The sequence below is a fragment of the Mytilus galloprovincialis genome, chromosome 4 (genome assembly GCF_965363235.1).
Source record: "Mytilus galloprovincialis chromosome 4, xbMytGall1.hap1.1, whole genome shotgun sequence".
NCBI lineage: Eukaryota > Metazoa > Mollusca > Bivalvia > Mytilida > Mytilidae > Mytilus > Mytilus galloprovincialis.
The window spans coordinates 33,097,250-33,120,732 of record NC_134841.1 but is presented as its reverse complement, the minus strand read 5'-3'; the positions used below and the strand labels follow the sequence as shown (position 1 = coordinate 33,120,732).

At 31.0% G+C, this 23,483-nt stretch overlaps 1 protein-coding gene across 2 annotated transcripts in view; it reads right to left on the bottom strand.

The window, feature by feature from the left end:
- Nucleotides 1-3,513: 3,513 nt before the first annotated feature.
- Nucleotides 3,514-23,483, bottom strand: part of LOC143071929 (GON-4-like protein) — a 91,106-nt gene continuing 71,136 nt past the window's right edge. For both annotated transcript variants that reach the window (XM_076246622.1, XM_076246623.1), the window contains exons 23-29: nt 21,584-21,736; nt 20,482-20,663; nt 18,008-18,203; nt 16,882-17,109; nt 11,799-13,285; nt 10,333-10,435; nt 3,514-7,522 (exon numbers count right to left, since the gene is read on the bottom strand). In XM_076246622.1, the coding sequence (XP_076102737.1) occupies nt 7,451-7,522; nt 10,333-10,435; nt 11,799-13,285; nt 16,882-17,109; nt 18,008-18,203; nt 20,482-20,663; nt 21,584-21,736 (2,421 nt within the window). In that variant the 3' untranslated portion in view covers nt 3,514-7,450. The remainder of the gene's footprint in view (nt 7,523-10,332; nt 10,436-11,798; nt 13,286-16,881; nt 17,110-18,007; nt 18,204-20,481; nt 20,664-21,583; nt 21,737-23,483) is intronic.

Genomic DNA, 23,483 nt, shown 5'->3' with positions numbered 1-23,483 from the left:
AAACATTTCTTGTTGGCCTTCGGCTGTTGTCTGCTCTATGGTCGGGTTGTTGTTTCTTTGACACATTCCCCATTTCTATTCTCAATTTTACTTCAATGTTTCTTCTCCTCCGGTTTCTTTTGTGCATATATAATTACGGTTGTTATTCATATGCATTGTTAAATATCTTAGTACTTGTAGTTTTGCTTCAACTGATGTTCTCTCTGTACAACTTTGAAACATAACTTCTATAGCATATTGTCTTAATCCACAATATTATCTCAGGTATAGTTGTATGGTAATTTCTTCCTACAAGAAGTAGAACCCTTGCAAAAGTGGAACATTCTTATAGCTGTGTAGTATGTGGAAATTCTCGGCCATGTACGGTCAGAATGAGGACGTGAAATCTGGTGCAAATGGTAATGTAATATCTGCACGCTAAGATCTCTTAAATAACCCTTTGATGCGTTTGTAAATAACTTGATTTCTGTCTCGACCCAAAATACCCTCAATTTCCAGTGTCATTCCAATTTTCCTTTCCTTTATTCCGGTTGACCTTTACTGCAGGACCAGCCCATTGTATTAATTGTTTATTTGTTTTCGTCCAAAGTTTGCTTCTAGTCGTTTTTAAAAGCACTGTAATTAATCGAAACATCTGTACCACTGGACTTTTTAGATTAGATAACCACCATTACATGTTCTGTTTATTTTTAAACTTGTGTTTCAATGATGCCCGACTAATATCATATTGTCTGAACTTTTATTAATGATGATGTTTCAATTTTCCTAGGTGTTGAGTATAAATGTTATTTTACTTTTTGAATAACTGTTAAATAAATATTTTATGTTACAACGAGGTCATATAATTATCATCATAGTGCCATGTCTACCTGGACATGTAACTATTGTTGTCGATGTACTACCATCACCAGACCAGTAGTCAGCACTTCTTTTGACAGTATTTTCGTTGATATGGTCATACTTAATACTTTAACAAAAACTTTGTTTACAAAACTAAGGATTTTCTACCAAGGAATATATATATAACCTTTAGCTGTTTTTGGCAAAACTTTTCGGAATTTTGTTTTCTTTTAATTCCAGCGTCAGTGATGAGTCTGTAGTAGACGAAATACGTGCCTGGCTTACAAAATTGTATCCGTGTATATATGACGAGTTTATCATAAAACTGTAAGAAGTAAACAAGTATAAAAATCGGACTTGTCTCTGTTTCTAATAGAAAACACAATGTCTGGATTATAAGATAAGTAACAATAAAGAGGCACTGCCGTAAAGTTGCAGCATAAAAATGGACAGTTCACATTAGGAAAGGGTACCATGTTTGTGCTGTGAAATTAAGTTCACAACCAACTCCCATTTTCAGATTAAAGTAAAGACACGAGGCAGACGTAATTTGAAGCTTTTGTCAACCGTCGTTTGAAATTCATGCAATTCCCTCTGGCTTTCTCTTATTTGCTACATTCCAAATAGATTTACAATATAAGATATCGGTTAACTACTGAAGCCTCTGATATATACTGACTCAGTCCCTGAAGCTAATGTTATGATTAATGAAGCCACAAAAGTTCTAATTGAACCCTTTAGCGAAATATTTTGCGTCTTCCGTTTCTTAAACTAATCAGCCAGGCTGAAAAAACCTGTATAGGTCACAGGCACTCGTCTCAGAAAAAAAAAATCTGAGACGTGTGCCTGTGGTATAGGTAGAGTGTAGGATCGTTTGTATCCTTTTTTTTTTGGATAAAATAGAAAGAAAAAAAAGGGATAGATTTTTTTCTGATAAATCATTATGGAATGATTGAGTTTCACTTCATGTTTCTCAAGGGCGTTATAACAATTCAGAAAAAAATGGTGTCGTACCATACTATTCAATTAATCTAAATAGAAATAAGGCTAAATCCTTATACAATCCTTGGAATTCCTGAAAGTATCTCAACCTTAGATCTAATATCTTATCCAATCTGAATGGTAATACTGAGACCCTGAACAAAGATATCAACAAGTGGCATACATGCTTAAAATGACCAAGAGGACATTAATCTGATCTTAAAATAGATATAGGAAGATGTGGTGTGAGTGCCAATGAGACAACTCTCCATACAAATAACAATTTAAAAAGTAAACCATTATAGGTTAAAGTACGGCCTTCAACACGGAGCTTTGGCTCACACCGAACAACAAGCTATTAAAGGGCCCCAAAATTACTAGTGTAAAACCATTCAAACGGGAAAACCAACGGTCTAATCTATATAAACAAAACGAGAAACGAGAAACACGTATATATTACATAAACAAACGACAACTACTGTACATCAGATTCCTGACTTAGGACAGGTGCAAACATTTGCAGCGGGATTAAACGTTTTAATGGATCCAAACCTTCTCCCTTTTTCTGAAACAATAGCATAACATCACAACAAAGAAAAACATACGATAAAATATCAATTGGCAGACTTAACTCAATCAAAAAACGTATGATTAAATTACCTTTTTTTTTTAAATTTGTATGGATGTCCTTTGTGATAATTATACAATACACAGAGATGACAAACCAGCAAGAGGTTATTTTAGATACCTTTTGAGCAGGAACCACAATTTAATGGTTTGTGTTCCCCTGAAAGTATGAGAGAAAAATCTTATCAAACCTGGTAAGGTATGAGATGAAGGAAAATTCAAAACGGAATGTCCCTAATCAAATGGCAAAATCAAAAGCTGAAACACATCAAACGATGGATAACAACTGTCATGTTCCTGATTGGTGCAAACATTTTCTAATGTAGAAAATGGTGGATTTAACATGGTTTCTATGGAAAATGACATGTTCATCTTCTACTACATAGACTATTTGACCCACAATGCAAGAAACAGTGCAATAAAAAATTTGAAGAATAAAAACTGCCTGAAAGAAAGTTATTGCATATTTAATACAGACTTCCCTTTTGAGAGACATCACACGCCAGTTTTCTGCATTTTTAAAAAAATCTCCAAATCACAGCTACTGAATAAATATGCTAACATAACCAGGTACAACCAATGCATTGAATATAATCGCATATGTAGTAACCGCTAATAGTCCTTGGTGAATTTATGTATCATTGTCATTTTGCTTAGTTTCTTTTATTACCTATTCTGACATTGGACTCTGACTTTGTTTGTGTTGAATTTTTTTTTTAAATTTTAGTTCATTCAATAATTTTTGGAGTTTAAATATGACGTCCATTATCATTGAACTAGTACACATCTTTATTTAGGGACCAGCTGAGGCCCACCTGCAGGTGCAAGAAGTTGAACACCCATTCATGATTGGTTGTCTTTGGCTGTTATTTGCTCTTTGGTCGAGTTGTTGTCTCTTTGACATATTTCCCATTTCAATTCTCAATTTTACTGATTTAAATATGTTTACATATGTACAGCCAATGAATTAAATAGGTGAACATATTTCCAGTCATTGAATTAAATGTGATTATATTTGTAGAGATACTAGGTATAACAGGGGGAATAAAATGAATAACAAAATAATGCAGTAATGCCATTCTTTATGGTCAACAAACAACATCTAAATTAAATATGCTTCCATATGTACAGTCGTTGAACTAAATATGATACATGTAACATGTTTACAGTCAAAAAGGTTAAAACATAAATCTTACAAACAAAGTAAAATAGTTACATTTGCAATTTCAACTTTACATCTTTTTAACAGGATATTAATCCAACATTCATTTCTTATAGAAATATCAAAAAGAGGCACCTAAAAGCCTAAAACACTCACCTAGTAAAAATATGCCAGTCTGATAATTAGTTTCACCTTTACTGCAATCAGTTATTCTTGCTTATTGTAAATCTTATTTCGAGATGGGTTTGTAAATCTCGTATTAAAAATCTCTTATTTTATAAGTATAGTTCATACTTATCTATTTATGTTTTTGAGATACTTTAGATATTTTTTATACGAAAAATGCAAATAAATGGTTTGGCATCTAGAAATTTGGACCATGTTGATTCAGTTGTGGACCTTATCTTGCTGAAATTTTATGCTTATCACACAGTAGTGTAGAGTACTGCTCCTATTAACATGGGTAAAAAAAATCTTACAATGGTGAAAACTATTAACAGTCAATCAACAAGGTCAACCATGCTGAATTATTTGTGAATTTTATTTTGCTTAACATCTTTGATAATTCCAACATTGCTCTATTTTTAATGGTTTCTGCAAAAAATGGATAAAATGGGTAAACAGAAATTTCAAATGCAAAAAAAATTAAATTACAAAAACACTGAACTCCCTACTTAGTTCAATCAACAATTTTGATAACTGTTTTATTGTTTTATTGTCCTGGTTATTGTTACTGTCTTAAAGTTTTATCTATTTAAAATAATAGCAAAAAACTTTAAAAAAAAAAAAAGTTTAAATGTACATTTCAGGGTCAATAACTCTGAAATGAATTGTTTGATATATATCTGAAAATTACTTAGGCAAAAGACTTTGACTTGCTGATCAATTCTAGCCACATACTGCTTTAGTTTAAGAGAAACAGGCCAAAAACTGCATGTTTATTATCAGCAACAGTGTCCATGTTTATTGATGGAAGGAAGTCAATTTACAATTTTAAACAAGATTTTCTTTGGAATATTAAGGTAGTTTGGTAACATTAGTTCCAGTAGTTTCCATGGAGAAGATCTTTATGACAGATGACTGATGCCAAGTGATGTCAAAGGTCAGGTGAGCTAAAAACTGTACTGCAAGGTTACCATTGATAAGGTTAAATGGTAAAAATAAATTTACATGGTGACATTTCAAACTTCTAATTCAAAGTTATTCCATTGGTTGTAAATAATTAAAATTTGATCACAGTTTTATTACATCTCTGATTCTCATATTTAATTAAGTGACAAATGTTTATCCAGATTTGCAATTCTTTTTTTACCAATTTACTTTAAAAGTCCAAATAGTTTTGACGTTTTTTTAACTGACATTGTAAAATCCAATTCTATTGAATAGCAAAATTTAAAAATCAACTATATGAATTCAAATAGTATTAACGTTTATATATCTTATACAGTGCACAATTAGAATAGATCCTTGTTCAATGTAGATAACTTTTAATCATATTTTAGTTTGTAACTTCAGCTTATTTTAACATTTTAATAGCACATATTTTTTTCCAAATGAATGCAAAATAAATTGATAGGTTCAATGGTAAAAATAAATTCAAATCATGACATTTCAAACTTCTTATTTAAAGTTATTCCATTAATAGTTGTAAATAATTAAAATTTGATCACAGCTTTATAACATCTAACAATTTAATTAATACACAAATGCAACATCAAACTTATACACTTAATCATATTAAATAATTGTTTCATTTTTGTCTGTACTATTTATAAAGTTTGGTCTGCCAGTACTTTTAAGCCTATTAATAAGTGTCCTAAGTCCAGAAGGCAATGTTTTAGCCATATTCAGGACAAGAACATGCAACTGTAAAAGGAGAATAGAACTACTTTATAAAACAATCTATCAATAAAACCCATTAACACTTTGCCGTCAGCATTTACTGCATTGTTATATTACTGGGTTATTGAACCAAATCTAGAGGATATTGAGGAGAAAATGATCCTTCTCATTAGTAGTAATGTCTTGTGTAAAATGTCATCCCTCTAAGAAAAAAAAGCTTGAGACAGGAATTGATATTTTCACAGGGACAATATTGACAAGTCTTTGCAGATTAACTATGTCATTTAGTTTCTGGTGGAGAGTTGCCTCATTAGCAATCATAACACATCTTTTATTTGAATGAGAAAGTTTTCAAATTACAAATGCTGTCTCATTGACGTACCAAACATCTTGTTTTAATCATTATGACCAGGGAATAATGTATTGGTATGTCTTGTTATATTTTGCAGGGGAACATTGCAATATACAAATAGCAGTATTGATTTATAATACAAAAAAAATTCTTAATAATGCATCATAAAAGTATGTTTGATAACATCAGCATTTCAAATTTGTATCAGAAGTACAGAATTTCTAATTTTTCATTTTTTTCAAAAATAATGTTTTGAATACAAACTCGCATAGAATCCACATGAGAAATTTCATACAATGCAAAAGAAAGGTGGGGCATAAGTCAAAGAGATAACAACTCAATACAAAAGAAAGGTTGGGCATAAGTCGAAGAGATAACAACTCAATACAAAAGAAAGGTTGGGCATAAGTCAAAGAGATAACAACTCAATACAAAAGAAAGGTTGGGCATAAGTCAAAGAGATAACAACTCAATACAAAAGAAAGGTTGGGCATAAGTCAAAGAGATAACAACTCAATACAAAAGAAAGGTTGGGCATAAGTCAAAGAGATAACAACTACAGAAAAGAGAAACACTTATACATATCAACTTGTATAATAATTTTTTGTATGTGTTAGTTACATACTGTTAATTCAGAAATTATTGTGTTTTATTATTGTGATTTTGTCATTTTAAACTAAAATGCAATTTTAATATTTGTGATATTGAGATAAATCATATTTAATTTATATGAAAATTTCAAAATGCGAGTTTAGATTATTGTGATTATAACCCTCATGCATTTTTTGCAATAACAAAAATATTGCAGTAATTTCTGAATTTACAGTATATCCTTATTTAAGGTCTGTCAGACGAGGTGACATATTTGACTATTACAAAAGGGTTGATGTTCTCTTTTTTTAAAGATAAATTTATATATAAAATTTAGTAAATATTGAGTTAAATTATAATACCCTATTAATGAAATCCTTATACCCTAACTTTTATTGTCTTTTCAAAATCCTTCACATCCAGGCTTCTCTCTCAAAGAATTAAAAAATATCACAGATTTAACTTATCAATATCTCTAACATTATTGTTCAGCTGGAAACATCTTATCTATCAATTTGATGACACAAGAGGAGAACAATGTGTTGTTTAAAGTAACAATAGATATCATTTGTCAAGAAAAAAAGCTTCAAATTCATTTTGATAATCAAGACAGAAATGTGAAAAATTAATCTCAGTGCTAATCAAGGTAATATTACAAGTGGCAATGTCATTTACATATCAATCTCAGTGCTAATCAAGGTAATATTACAAGTGGCAATGTCATTTACATGTCAATCTCAGTGCTAATCAAGGTAATATTACAAGTGGCAATGCCATTTACATGTAAATACAGAAAAAACCTTACATTCGACAAACACCCACGTCTATTTTGTATTGTTACTAAAAGAGAAGCTTATCTAGTGATTCATACACAATTAATTCCTGGAAACAGATAAACAGGAAATAAGCCTTATTAGTGAGTTAAAAACAGATACTCAGGAAATAAGCCTTATTGGTGACATTTAGTTGTTATGCAGCTTCTCTTATAACCAACTTCTTTACAACAATTTTTTCTATGAGTATTTTGTTTTGCTATAAAAGTTAATAATTGTTAGTTAGCTGTCCTCTTCACTTGGAGTTTCTTCACTAGCTAATATCTCTAACAGCTGATGAAACCTCTGTGAAACCTACAATCAAAACAAATAAATGAAACACAATACATCTCTATGCTGTCATCAAGCAATACAGATATACCACATACAAATCATTATTTAAAATATATTCAAATAATTCTTTCATGCCATGCTCTATGCTCCTTTTAACATTAATAGGCATTATATTTGTCGATATTTTACACTGAGCTGTAAAATATGATCAAATATAATGCCTAGACACAACATGAATGAATTATTCCAATTATAATAGGACAAATACAGTGTCTCTATAGGTCAAAGCGTCAGAAAATACCTTAAAAATGTTGGGCTGTTCTCGTTTCTTCCCTGTGGAGTCTGTACATAACATTTTCATATTTCAGAAGTTTAAAAAGAGTAAATATATGTTGTTTGATAAAAAATATATAATAAAAGCCTATGTAAGTTGCTTAAATGTATATATTTTATTAGAATAACATGAAAATAGCGAGAATGATAAATAGTAAATTTGTGCACATGTGTAAAACATATTTTGTGCCAATTAGAACAAGGCTTAGTTAACAAAGAGTAATAAGGATGTCACCTTAGAATAACAAACTATTAAGGTCTAACATCTTATCTGGCTACAGATGCTTCTTTTATAACAAAAGACTCAACACTTGAAGGATGGTATTGTGTCAAAATATTTTAACCCAGGAAATGTGTTTATAAGCTCTTTTGTCAGAGATTATCAGATTAGTGTCCTGTTTTGGTTTGATAATTTTTAAACATAACCTTATTAAAGGTATTCTATCAAATTTTCATTTCTGATTTGCTGATAAATATAATCAATCTAAATGGTATTGAATTACTTAAATAGATTTGCACTTTACAGTAATTCAAATCATTTCAGCAAATGGTGCTTTAATTCAAAGGAGAGCAATAGGTAGATATGCTGTTTTTCCTTTGTTTCTATTATAAAGGGGATCTCATTGGGGGTTCTGATCCCGGATCCCACTTACTGTTCTGTCAGATTCCTTTATCCAGCTTACTACTGTACACAAGCAATTCTCATTTTTTTGTAATTTCCGGTGTCCCGTTAGACTTCATTTCCCGTTTTCAGCAATCCAGCATCAGGCTTAGACCCCAATGAGACCCACTATTAAGGTGTTCGCTTCAGTAATTAACTTTTCAAAACATTAGTTTATATTAGGGAATTAATAAAGGAATCAAAAGAGCAAAAAAAAATATAGGTCACTGAGCTTGTTTTCGAGATATGAGCCATTGAAATTTTGGCGGGAAAATATTCTCTCTTGACTTTTCATAGCTTTATCATTAACAAGTTGAAGTTCTCAAAAACTGTTAAAAAGTAATTAAAATTTTATAAGACTTTTACAGATGGCTTATCATTATACAAGTAAAAGATTTTCAATAAGAAAAATGGGGGTCATCGGGCAAATTTTTTCAAGGCATTCAAATGGATAAAACAAGAGGATTCCGAAAATCTTACAAATATTCCAAAACATGACAAGCCAGCTTCCTTAATACTTTTTAAATTCTAATGTGTGAAAAACCAAATGTTTTTAAGGCATCTTTCACTTATTCTGAGATATATGTCAGCAACACTCAAAATCACACAACATTTCTTATTTTAACCATATTTCTTTGTTTGGCAAACCTAACATTAATATCTGCCTCTATCCAATTGTTTGGCAAACCTAACATTAATATCTGCCTCTATCCAATTGTTTGGCAAACCTAACATTAATATCTGCCTCTATCCAATTGTTTGGCAAACCTAACATTAATATCTGCCTCTATCCAATTGTTTGGCAAACCTAACATTAATATCTGCCTCTATCCAATTGTTTGGCAAACCTAACATTAATATCTGCCTCTATCCAATTGTTTGGCAAACCTAACATTAATATCTGCCTCTATCCAATTGTTTGGCAAACCTAACATTAATACCTGCCTCTATCCAATTGTTTGGCAAACCTAACATTAATACCTCCCTCTATCCAATTGTTGGGCAAACCTAACATTAATACCTGCCTCTATCCAATTGTTTGGCAAACCTAACATTAATACCTGCCTCTATCCAATTGTTTGGCAAATCTATTATTAATACCTGCCTCTGTCCAATTGTTTGGCCAACCTAATATTAATACCTGCCTTTATCAAATTGTTTGGCAAACCTAACATTTATACCTGCCTCTATCCAATTGTTTGGCAAACCTAACATTAATACCTGTCTCTATCCAATTGTTTGGCAAACCTAACATTAATACCTCCCTCTATCCAATTGTTGGGCAAACCTAACATTAATACCTGCCTCTATCCAATTGTTTGGCAAACCTAACATTAATACCTGCCTCTATCCAATTGTTTGACAAACCTAACATTAATACCTGCTTCTTTCCAATTGTTTGGCAAACCTAACATTAATACCTGTCTCTATCCAATTGTTTGGCAAACCTAACATTTATACCTCCCTCTATCCAATTGTTTGGCAAACCTAACATTAATACCTGCATCTATCGAATATTTTTATTCCAATCTACTGTAGATTAATTTATTTTCATGGGTATCAATTTTTAGTGGATTGAGGAAAACTTTTTCGTCAATATTTGATTTCGTGGTTCAGCCCAAGTGTGTGTATAAGTTTATAGGACAATTTTTATTTGTTGAACATTTAATTTTGCAGTTCACAATGCAAGTAGCAACAAAATTCACGAAAAATTGGTTACCAACAAATAATAATGAATCCATAGAAACATTGATTCATAAAATCTAACAGCAAAATGACAATTCCATGAAATTAATTTTTCTAAGAATTTGTACAATAAAAAGACAGGCCAACTGACCTGTTGAGGTGTTTTATCACGTAATTGTTTGGATATGGTATTAAATGTTTCTGATCCTGGTCCATTTGTCTTCACAACTTCTAATATAATACGATCAGCATCTCTGAAAACAAACATAAAAAGTTCCTTATTTATCAGCAAAACTGTTTTCTTTGGGTAAAATAAAAACAAATCAATATCTTTCAAGGTCCCAGTTTGCCCATTGTTATGTGAGGCACCCCAAAAAATCAATATAGACACAAACCAATGCAATTGTATGTTCATGGATATGAATTTTAACACAATTTATAATATATTTTTCTTTTTCAAGTTATGATGTGATATAAATTTGTCAAAGTCCTCATCCCTTTAATATTTTTTTTTTGTCAGTCTAATACATTTTAGGTTAGGTAAATTTGTACTTAATTTGTCCCTTTACATGTTTACAGATATCATTCTTTTGAATGCCACAAGGCTCACAAATGAAATGAACTTAACAAACATTTGCATTATATGAGAGTAAACCTTCATTCACATTCAGAGGGGTCAAACAAGACAACCAGGCACTATACAGTGATGAAAAAGAGACAAAGACTTATTTTTGTACTGTTATGAATCACAGTTTATGACCAAACTCAACAAAGACCTCTCTAAATTCCATTTAATTAAAAAATTCAACAACACTTATCATTATCTTGATGATAGTTTTTTTGTTAAGTAATCATTTTCTAAGTATACTGCCATAATTTACCCAAAGGAACCTACTTTAAATAAATCAAATGTAAACAGTAATGACAAGTCTTTTTTCTAGATTTATATATTTCGTTTTTACACTGGAAACTCCACACTAAAAATGATAAAAAGGATGATTTTTTGTTTTCTAATGTAAATTTTCCTTTTTTGGATGGTGATGTTCCTTTGGCACCTTCTTAAGATGTTTATATTTCACAACTCGAAGGCTGTTGTGATGTTTTTGATTTTAACAAACATAATCTATGTATTAGTTGTAAATTATAAAGCCAGGGAGTTTATTTCCACAAATTGCTTAAAACATTTACTTAATTTTTCCATAGTTTAATGCTCATTGTTGAAGGCCATATGGTAACCTATAATTGTTAATTTTTGTGTCATTTGGTCTCTTGTGAAAAAGTTGTCTCATTGGAAATCACACCAAATCATGTTTTTTATAAAGACTTTACACTTCCCAGAAGTTTGTAGTGTGGTATAAAACTGTAATACTAGCATTCTACATTCAAAACTTAATCAGAACCACTTACTACTATTAAATGACAATGTTACAAGAAACTGAGGAAAAATAAAATTTTAGGACCATACCTGTTTGTTAATAGGAGGCATAAAGCAATACCTAAGTCATTAGATAAGAAATGATTTCCATTGTAAGACAGACAGACGCTCAACGATATACCATAATACGTCTTATAAACGGGCATATAAAAATAAAATACTACATGACCTAAAAAACTTACTTGTTCCAGTTCGATCCAGTATCAACACTATTACTTCCACTATCAGACAATTCACTTGCTGATTCTGATTGGCTTTCTGCTGTAGGTGAAGAGTTATCTCCCTGCTCTACTGTTTTAGCAGACGACACTTGTTTTGTTACTGATGCTCGTCTAGGTGTCAATCTGTTTATCTCTGTACTTTGATGTAAGGATGAACCTGAGCCATTTGAGTCCGTATTAAAACCTATCACACTGGACTCAATCTCAGGATGTACTAAACTTATTGTCGATTTAGGGCTGTCAATACTTTTGGCTTCTGATAGTCTGCTATTAGACCTACTTAAATCCTGCTCTGGGTGAGAAATATTCCCAGATTTCACAGAAGTAACTGATTTATCTGAAACTATTTTTGTTTCAATATGAGTGAAAGTACTCATTTCTCTGTTAACATTTTTCACACCTTTTCCGAACGTTTTGAAAGTGATATTTGAGATTGGAGAATTTTCCATCTTTTCAGTACTATCTTCCTCTGGCACAGTCGGAAGTCTTTCATTGACATGATCAGAAATACCTACAAATCCTGTCTTATTAAAACCAAACTGGGACAAAGTAGAATCTTCTTCTCTAGCTATGGTACATATAATATTGTCTGGATTTTCTGAGGGATCTAAACTTTTGATAACTCCGATATTTGACATCTCATCAGACACAGTCATAATAGGTTTTATAGTGTTACTATCTGAACTATCCGAAGATGAGGCAAACAATTCCTTCACAAAGTGTTTTTCAGCACGACAAGATGATAACATGGGAGTCACATCAGTGAAAGATTTTGCGATTACATTTGTAACGGAAGTCTGACTAGGAATGATTTTCACCCCAGGAAATGCAAGTGAACTGTGATTATCATGGGAAATGTCCATTGACACATCTCCTTGGCCTATCATGGCAACCTTCAAAGCTTTGGCCAAGATATCAGGACATGTCGTAGATTCACTACCATTCACATATGGAAGAGTACTACTTGAATTGGATGTGAGTTCCAAATTAGGTTCACATTTTCTTGGTGATATGTTGGCCTCTTCATTCAAAACAACAAAACTACTCCTTTGAATAACTGTTTGACCGGGAGAATTTTCACTTTGTTCTATATCCTGGGAATGTTCTGAAGGTTCTATTCCCCGTACAATATTAGATTCAATATCAATTTCTCCAGAATGAGGTTCAGCAATAGTTTCTGAATTACTCATTTCGTTCACCTTTTGAGAAGGCATATGTTGATCAACAGTTTGTGAAGCACAAGATTGATTTATAGTTTGAGAAGTACAGATTTCTCCAATATTTTGTATAGTACTAGTGCCATGAACAGCTGATAAAGTGCTGGGTATTTGGTTCACAAATGTTTCTGACTGATCACAAGTATTATAAACAACAGGATCTGGCTGAGAGCAGGAATCACTACCAGAATGGAACCGGGTTCTGTCTTTTTTCTTCTTGGAACCATTTATCTGATAAATACACAGCACATTCTATTTTAAGAGGGTTTCACGTTTCTGGGTTTTTTTTTAATAGTTTTCATTACAATATGCTTCTGATAGCAAAGTTCATTAGACTCAGTAAAATTAAAAAAAAAAACCATTTAATATTATGAATGATTATCAAATAGATATAAGAAGATGTTCCAAGTCAACTATTTAGTGATACATCTATAAAATATTTATTAATAATGTTTTTCTTTGAATTTTATAATTATTTTACAGTTATTCATACTATATTCTACTGAAGCCTTATTGGAGTTAGTGTTGCTCAACTTAAAGTGTCTACATTGTGTTTTGTTTACTGTAGTTTGTCTTTTTTTTTGTATTCTTTGTCTCATATGAAAATACCCCTCATTATAATCATATGAGTAAGCAGCAAAAGTTATTTCCAGTATATTTGTTTCTCAAACAAATATTAATATGTAAAATAATCAAAGCACCAGAGGGTGCTATAGGCAGTTAATCAAAAACCCAAAGGCAAACTTGGCCAAGTTCAGATGAATAGTGTAAAGAAATTGTCAAAATATTATCTCAGGCATTGTTTTCAGCTATTTCTAAAATATCAAATAATGCTTGTACAGTAATGTGTATTTTATGCAATCCTACGTTATCCTATAGCTACCACTTTCAAAAGTTATTTTCAATTTATATTTATCATGTTTATAAAGATTCAATGTCTGAGATTATGCACATACACTGTCCTATGTTAGGGGAGAGTTTTGTGCCAGTTAAGATGTTAAAGTCGCCACATTCTGTATGCACCTGTCCATAGTGAGGACCCAATAATGTGGTGATTGTTGCTGTATATCATATATATTTTTCATAATTGTTTGTTTTGATGCGTTTTGTTATTTGATTTTGCCATGTGATTATGGACTTTCCGAATTGATTTTCCTCTGAGTTCAGTATTTTTGTGATTTTACTTTTTTGTACATTTTTTTAATTTTAATTTCTTGTTAGTTTTTAGTTTAATTTTAGTATGATGTCCAAGTTATTGTAAATGCTCTTTTGTTTTAACGTTGGAAAGTTCTGGGCTTAAAGAACTAACTAGCCTCTGGAAAGTGGTTTAAAAGTTTCACCCGAACAAAGTGACTAGTTGAAATAGTATACATTTTTGTTATTGTGTTAAGGGGCCAGCAAAAGCAATCCTTTGTGTGTAGGAGTTTCCCCCCTGCATTAAAGATCCGCTAACCTTCGACTGTTGTCTGCTCTTAAATCAGATTTTTCTGTACCGGAAATCGGTAAGTTCTTGTAAATCAAAAACAATTACGGTGTGATACGTGTCACAGATTCGGACTTGATATCTTACAAAATATGAGACTTTGGAAGTTCAATAATGTCATCCTTTAGTAAAGAGTTGTTAAAGTTTTTATCTCAATATTTATTGAAGCACATTGAGTGTAATCAATGCACGTGTAGCATTATGTACTTTGTAACACCAAAGCGAAACAATCTTAAAATGACCTTGACATCGACCAATCAGAAAACTACAATAACAACAATTTATTTGACAAGCATGAAGGATCATGGAGGTGATTTGCAAAATAACGGAATAATATTAACAAGAATACAAATAAGCATACATTTAAGATTACTGAATTAAGATGATTTAAATAATCTTAATAATTTCAGACAAAAAACGAATAAAATTATTAATAATAAAGTACCTATGTATCATCAGAATCCTCCCAATTTAAAAGGTACGTAAATTTCGTCTTCTATGTAATTTGAAATTGCCGCCAACTTATATCAGCTGATTAATATACTGACGTATGTAATACGTATCGATGACAAACAATATTCCTACGACTTTTGCCATTTAGGAAATGTAAACGACTCATCTTTATAGATTTTCGCCAATCAAATATTTCATAATATTGTTCTTTGACATCTTAGCCAACAGCACAGGGGATAATAAACTATAGGAGAATTTCTATCGAGCACTACTTCCTATGTGCAACTTGAAAACTTTTGGGAAATTCGACGACCATTCAAGGTTTTTATCGTGATATTTTTTATATTCCAGAATAAAAAGTATGAAAAAAGTGTTCAATTAGTTATAAATAACATGATAGCCAGCCAGATAATAAAAGTGGCACATACTTCAGCATTTATTGGGTAGAGCATAAATCTAGGGTGCTCGCATTAAGCAGATTAACTGCTTAAAAATAGAATTACATCTAGACCATCAAATAGTTATTAAACAAAATTGAACTTTATCTTAATACATGTAATACTGCAGTAGATAAAAATTGTAATTCTATTTTTCATTTCTTCAAAAAGAGAAAATGAAGGAAAATTATACCAAGGAATCAATATATTAAAAGTAAGGCCAAATACAGTAATATGTGTGGTTCCAGTTCATACCTGTCAACTGACCCGTATTCTGCGGGTGTGACCCGAGATTTTCACAATTTTGAGGGATCACCCGGAACACCCGCCGGGTCAAATAACCCGGGAATTCCGAAAATGACCCGATTTCACCCGTATTTCTTAGCCTTGAGATTGATTTCATAAGTAATATTCCTTTGAAATACCAGCAAATTCGTAATTCTTCCATGAACAGGAAGTTCATCTAGCTATGTAAACTGTCAAATTAAGTGACCCATTAAGTGCATGGCTTCACTTGACAGCTTTGGTGTCAAACACACTGTTAATTAACACCAATTACCTTAGCTTTAGGTCGTAAATAAATTGCACAATGGTTTACAAACTGAACTAGAGTTACTTCCCCTAATATGTCACCATTCAAAATTATTCCTTTTATTTACGTTTTATGGGTGAAAAAGATTAAATCATAAAAATATAAAATTCAAATACATATTGAAAAATAACTTTTCATTATTTTTATACCTTTATACAATTTTTTTTAAAAAGTTGAAAATTATTTTTTACATTTATACTTCCTTTAACTGTATTACTATATTTTATCATAGTCTAATTTCCTTGTCATAGTTAATAGTCTCAAACATTTAAGACTTACATTAAATTCTAGTGTTATTTCAAAAAAAAAAAAATTAAATTATAGTGTTTGATGATTGTAGTATTTTTTCTCAAAAAGTAAAGCACATAAGACTGAGTTACACAAATTTATAAAAATCTTTGAAAGTGCAATGAAATAATATTTAATAAGATTTAAAATGACTTAACAAAGTGAACATGCATTGATGTTTTGGTATCTTTGATATACGTTTTAAGAAAATGTACCATAAATACTGAAATTCAGCTCGAAAAAGTTCGTACGCGTTATGACCTGAGATTTGATTCTTCAATGCAGGTCATGACCTGCATTTTCATCGTCACAGGTTGACAGGTATGCCAGTTATAATTTTAAAAAATGTTTAGGTAGGTAGGTAGGGATATTTTTTTATTTTAATTTTTTTTTTACACTGAGTGTATGGGAGAAACATTCTAACTTTTAACAGTACTTTAAGAAAAATGACAAAAAAATCTTTAGGGTAGGCTATTAATTGGAACCACACATATATTTTTATTTTGCCTAACAAATTCAATTAAATCACTACCAGAATTAACTGACGCCATCTACTATAAAATTTGAAATGTACCTTTGGTAATAATGAAATATCTACATTTTCCTTTTCTGCAATAGGATCATCATCAACCCAAGGTAAAGGGGTAGGTTCAGCTAGCTCAGGATCTACCCAGGGTAGTGTCTCCGTTGGCTCAGATTGCTGGACTTCTCTTGATCGAGCTTTTATAGGTTTATGATATATCACATTGACTTTCTTTAATACTTTATTGCTTACTCTAAAATAAAGCTCACCATCTATTACCTAAAATATACAATATCTTTCTCAAGACTTAGACTTCCTAATATCAATAAAAGATTACAAAATTTCTTTAAAATACAGTTTGACATATATATTTTCTTTGCATGTTTACTATTTTAGCATTTGTTTTAATATTTAACATTTTTTAACTATATGAACAAGGTAAATTATTTATTTTTCAACTAAATGCATACATTTTCAATGCAGTGACCCTGCAAATAGGGTGGACATCCAAAAGAAGAAGGTTATAATTTTAGCTTACTTTGCGATTTTGATAGTGTAATGCAAATGTTAAAAGGAGTAAATTAGATAAGGCCCTATTTTGTCTGCATTATTAAGTTATTTAATTCTGATAAAGTCTGACAAATAATGCGAAATAAGACTAAGAAAAATAAAATATATTTTGGTTGATGCATGACCATATATATGTTTTTGGTCCTTAAAACTAAAGGAGTTGAACTGTTTTCATGAAACTCTAACCCAAACCCCCAAAAAATGTTACAAAATTGCTATGTCATGAAAAGAAAGCTACTACCTAAATTTTCAAGAAAAATAACTAATTCCTAGCTAGTCATGGTTTTAGCTATGATTCACTGTGATAATGGCCAATAAATCATAGTTTGAATCTTTAGCAAGGGTACATTGCAGTATGACCCTATTGAACCTGTTCTCTAAATTGGCATGAATAATGGTTAGGACCAAATAATCTTTAGCTTTATCTGATTATTGACACTGCTGAAGCCAGAAAGATCCTAAAATAAAAATAAATCCTTTGAATCATAACTTCCTTTTAAGCATATTTTTGAAATAAAACATACTCAATCATGCATTCAAGTTAACACTTGATTGTGTAATTGGTACGTTATATAGTGACATCAAGAGTTTTGTATGTTAACTGTACCTTTAAACAACAAGAATAACAATGACGATTTCTCTTCAAATAGTTTTGGTCTAGCGTGTTTTTATGACAGTTACATTGACAGAGCTTTGTGCCATTAATATCTTGTTCATCTGGAAGTTCTATTACTTCATACCCATCAGGATCTGCTTCTTCATCACTGTCATCCAGAGTTATCTCCTCATAGTCTGTCATATAACTAAAATACAAGAGTTATCTCCTCATAGTATGCCATATAACTAAAATACTGTGGATTCATTTATTTTCGTGGGTATCAAATTTCGTGCATTGAGCAAAACCAGCATTTTCATGGATATTTGATTTCATGGTTTTGCCAATCTCTGCATACAAAGCCTATAGAATATGTGTTATTCGTTAAACATTTGAATTCGTGGTTCACCTGTACCAATGAAAACCACGAAAATTGGCTTCCAACGAGTAATAATGAATCCACAGTACAAGAGTTATCTCCATATAGTCAGTCATATAACTAAAATACAAGAGTTATCTCCTCGTAATGTCATAACTAAAATATAGAGTTATTTCCTCATTATGTCATATAACTAAAAAAAACAGAGTTATCTCCTTGATGTCATATACCTAAAATACAGAGTTTTCTCCCCAGAATGTCCATAAAACTAAAATACAAGAGTTATCTCCTAATAGTGTCATATAACTTATATACAGAGTTATAAAGTTATCCTCATAGTGTCATATTAAACTAAAATACAGTTATCTCCTTAAAGTGTTATTTAACTAAAACCCAAAGTTATCTCCTTATGACTTTCACTTTAAAAAATTGTCCTGGTCCTATAAGGGAACTGTTAAAAATCAAACTGAAGTAAATTGATGAGGAACCAAGAATTAAGAAATTAGAGGAAAGAGTAAGAATTATAGGACTGAACAAATCAATGAGCCATGAAAATCATGCCAAGGACACAGCTGATAAAAGTCAGATAGAAACTTCAAGATGTATACATACACTATATAGATTCTAAACTCCATCTACTGACACATATTTTTTAATTAAAATAATATTATTACGAACCAAATTGAACCTTTCCATAGATTCACCTGATAGTTACCTGTCCATTCAAACTTTTGGCAGTTCTATTGTCCCATCTAACAAATACAACAGGTATTGTTCTCTGTACAGTTTATTCACTCAGACCTTTAATTTTTTTCTAAGAGAAATCTATCACTCACTGATTAATCTACCAGAGTAAAAAGTTTATCTGCTAAATTGATGGAAATTACATGTTTCACATAAAAAAAAAAATGCCTGTGATTTGATGTTTATTAAAAATAAATTAAATATTTTTTTCAATCTGTTCAAAATAAATAATAATTTAATCATAAAAAGTTTGTTTTTAAAAAAAAAAAGTATTGTTTGTATGAAAATTTGCATCTTTTAGTTTTTGTTTAGTTATAGAATACTTTTAAGAAGGCCTTAATATATAAACATCAACATTTTTAGGTTTTTTTATCAATTTTTTTTCGAAATAGAAATAATGTTGATTTTTTTCAGAAATCAACTTTTATTAATGTTTGAATCAGTGTTTACATTCAACAGATTGAAAATATAATATATTCAAACTCATATACAGTTTTCTATAAATAGTAAACATGTTATTTCCATCTAATTTAGCAGTTAATTTTTTACTCAAGTAGATTAATCTGAATAAAGTAATTTATACGTCACCAAAATTTATTAAATTATGTTCTAAAGTAATTCAACACATTACTGTATGGTAATGGATATATAGCCTTAAGGTGTCATCAGGTTATTTCTAAACTAGGCCTTAAAGTAGACTCTACAAAAACTAACTTTGTCTCCCAAGTACTAGATCATTCATTAATTAAAAAAAAATTGTTGGTATTTCAAAATTTTGAAAAAATGATCTATCTTCTAATATCTGCCATCATGATGTTTACATCATTTGCATAAGGGGTCTATACTTTCACAAAGAGAAACAAGAATGTGTCCATAGTACACGGATGCCCCACTCGCACTATCATTTTCTATGTTCAGTGAACCGTGAAATTGTGGTCAAAACTTTAATTTGGAATTAAAATTAGAAAGATCATATCATAGGGAACATGTGTTCTAAGTTTCAAGTTGAAGTAACTTTAACTTCATCAAAAACTACCTTGACCAAAAACTTTAACCTGAACTTCGCACTATCATTTTCTATGTTCAGTGGACTATGAAATTGGGGTCAAAAACTTTAACCTGAAGCGAATGGACGCACGAACGAACGAACGAACGGAGGCACAGACCAGAAAACATAATGCCCCTCTACTATCGTAGGTGGGGCTTAAAAAAAGTTTTTAAATTTTCATGTTTTTTTTTAAATACATTTGTTGTAACTGACAACTTTTTATTGCTAGTCAGATTAAGAGAGTTCGTGAAAGGTATGTGTTTATCCCAGGTCCAGTATGGACAGGTTTTACTATATAAATATACAACTGTTTACCTATCAGGTGGTCTTTCATCACCAAAAAACAATGACAACTCTTCTAGAAGGTGTGGTTGCATTTTTAACATTGGTTCTAATGCTTCTCGCAGCTCTTTTACATTTCTTGTCTCACTTTGTGACCAGCGAGAAAATATCTTCATGACTTTCTGGTAGTGAGAGGGGTGTCTTGCTAAATACACCTATAAAACATACAATAGCGCACTATCAAGTCCAAGGACTATAACTCTGCACAAAATCATCAGACCAGAACATAATACGAACTTGAGATCTGTAAATTTTCATTTTAAACTATACAACAAATTTCAAATAAATATCTTCAAGCATGAAGAAAAAAAGGTGATGAAAACTGATTTACAAGACCGACAGATGAACAGAGGGACGGAGTGCATACCAAAAGTCCCCTTTCGACTTCGTCAGTAGGGGAATAATAACCTTCAAGCAGACACCAAATGACATAGAAATATCCTTTTTGTCTACTTTATTATCAATTCATTAAAAGTATTTTTCTCCATATCTTTGTGACAAGAACTCTGTAAATAAAAGACAAGAAGTAGTTGGAATCCATTAAGAAACTCCTGTAACCTTGTCTTATATTTCTCATGTTAATTTTCGTCTAAGCCATAAGGCATTCAATAATCATGTTCATCTCTTTTTTCCTAAACCAGAAATTTCCATATACCACTATATACCAGTAGTCATTTTCTGTTTTGAAAATACTCCATGCATTATAGTGTTCCAATCACATTACAAATTGATACATACCTAAACAAATAAATCCTTTTAAAGTTTCTCACATTTGTTCTCGAAACATCTTGAATGATGAGCTAAAGATCTATAGTTGCTTCCAACATAATCCAGTACTGTAAACCAACTAATTTTCGCCAGTGAATTATTAGCGCTAGTAGAAAAATAACGCATATTCAAATCATGGCAAATATGTAAAACTTGGATCTTTCTCAATTTAACTACACCAAGTTAATTAAAAAATCACGAAATTAAATAGCTGCAAAGTGGACTGAAAAGTGGTAAACGTGAAATAAAGAATCCGCGAAAATAAGTTGGGTTACAGTATTTTATCAATTTGTTGTGCATTATCTACCTCCAATTTCCGTAAAAATGTTTTTGCTCTTTTGAATTCTTGCGATGCCAATAAACAGCCACATTCCACAGCTTGTTCTGGGAGTAAAAATCCTGCAAAATCACTAACTAAGTCTGGATAGTCTGACAGGAGTACATTTAGCTCTTGGTACAACTAAAAATATAATATGAATATTGTATTATCAAAAGTGAGCCCAAGTCAGACTATTCTATCACAAATCCAATTTTTTTACTAACTTTGTCAAAATACATGTATTAAGTAAAGAAAATATCTATTTATTTTGTTGATGACAATAGCTAACATGGACTTTTAATTATATTATAACAAGAAAGTGTAATTCTGTTTGGTCACATGGTTTCAGAAGAAAAATCTGAAAATTTGAGTGCCCCTATGGTTCAATGTAATCTACATGGTATCACTGCCATTATTTCTGAAAACAAAATCAGGATCTTTACATAGATCATATGAAGCATAAAAGAAAAAAAATCATTTAACTGACTCATCAGATTCAAAAATTGATTCTTGGAGCTCTAATTTTTATCCAATTGAGTATCCATGCCAAATATGGTTCAAATTGACCTTGCAATTCAACAAAAATTAACAACATAGTAGCTGCTTAATGAGTAACTGCAATAGCTTACAGAGGTACCATCTGGATAGATGAACTAATATCATATCTAAAATCAATTAACCTTTATTAGTCTACCCTTACAGTCCAAATGGCAGCAATTCAACATGGAGACAGATAAATGCAGGTGTCCCACAGGGCTTGATTTTGTAATGACATTAACTGAACACAAATGTACTTTTATTTTGATCGCAAGCTCTAACTTGAGATCAGAACAAGGATATTTTTGAAAAAGTACAAAAGTTCTGATCTGAAGTGCAGCAGATTTACAAAGTTAAATTGTTATTCACCCTTCTGACAAAGTTGAATTTCATCTGGACATTTGTGTAGTAATCTTTAGTTATATTCTTACTATTTTCAATATATAAATCAACCTCCCCCTTTCTTCTTTCTATGTTATATAGTTACTTATTTATCCTTGTTCCATATCATTGTTACATTGCATGCTATATTTATGAAATCATTAATTGAGAAATTGGTTTTTCAAGGAAATGGATTATCATAAGCTATGAAAGCTTGTTTCTGAAACTATAATAATTGTGTATGATGATATACATGTATTTGTAATGAAGACGAATAGTTTGGGTTAGCAAGACAGTTACAGATAACGGAAATGTTACTTTATATGGGGTAGTTGTAATGAAAGTGGAATAAAGTTATAAAAGAAAACTGCTACAGTTATAATTATTATTTTTTTCTCTTTGAAACTTGTATTTATTGAAAATACAGATCAATTTTATTTATGAAATCTTTGACTTTTTAATTCTATGAATTGTCTTACGGAGAAAATTAAACTTTTGACTGTACTTATAAAAGTAACTCTTCACTACTTCTGATTATAGTTGTCAGACTAAAATTCTTCCATGGTTTGTATATAAAAGTTGTAATCAAGTTTTATTACAGTAATTTCAGTGTACTTTACTCTCAATTGTGAATGGAGGGATGATCTTATACTTAGTACCATATTTAATTACACATTCGTTATAAACGGTCTAGTTCATAACAATTTATGGAGGAATTTTCAGATAGATACCCTTTAATGAACACAAATTTTCTCCATTTAATTATATAACTTTGGATCCTAAATAAGAAATTGAGTTATTTGTTTTCAATGTAGCACTTAATTTCCTACTGCCTCTCAGTACAGAAGTGTTAACTTTGTTGTAAGCTGACCTGTTGACCTCTGTCAGTACAGAAGTATTCACTTCTTTAAGTATTGACCTGTTGACCACTGTCTGTACAGAAGCTTTTAGCACTATAAGTGTTAATTAT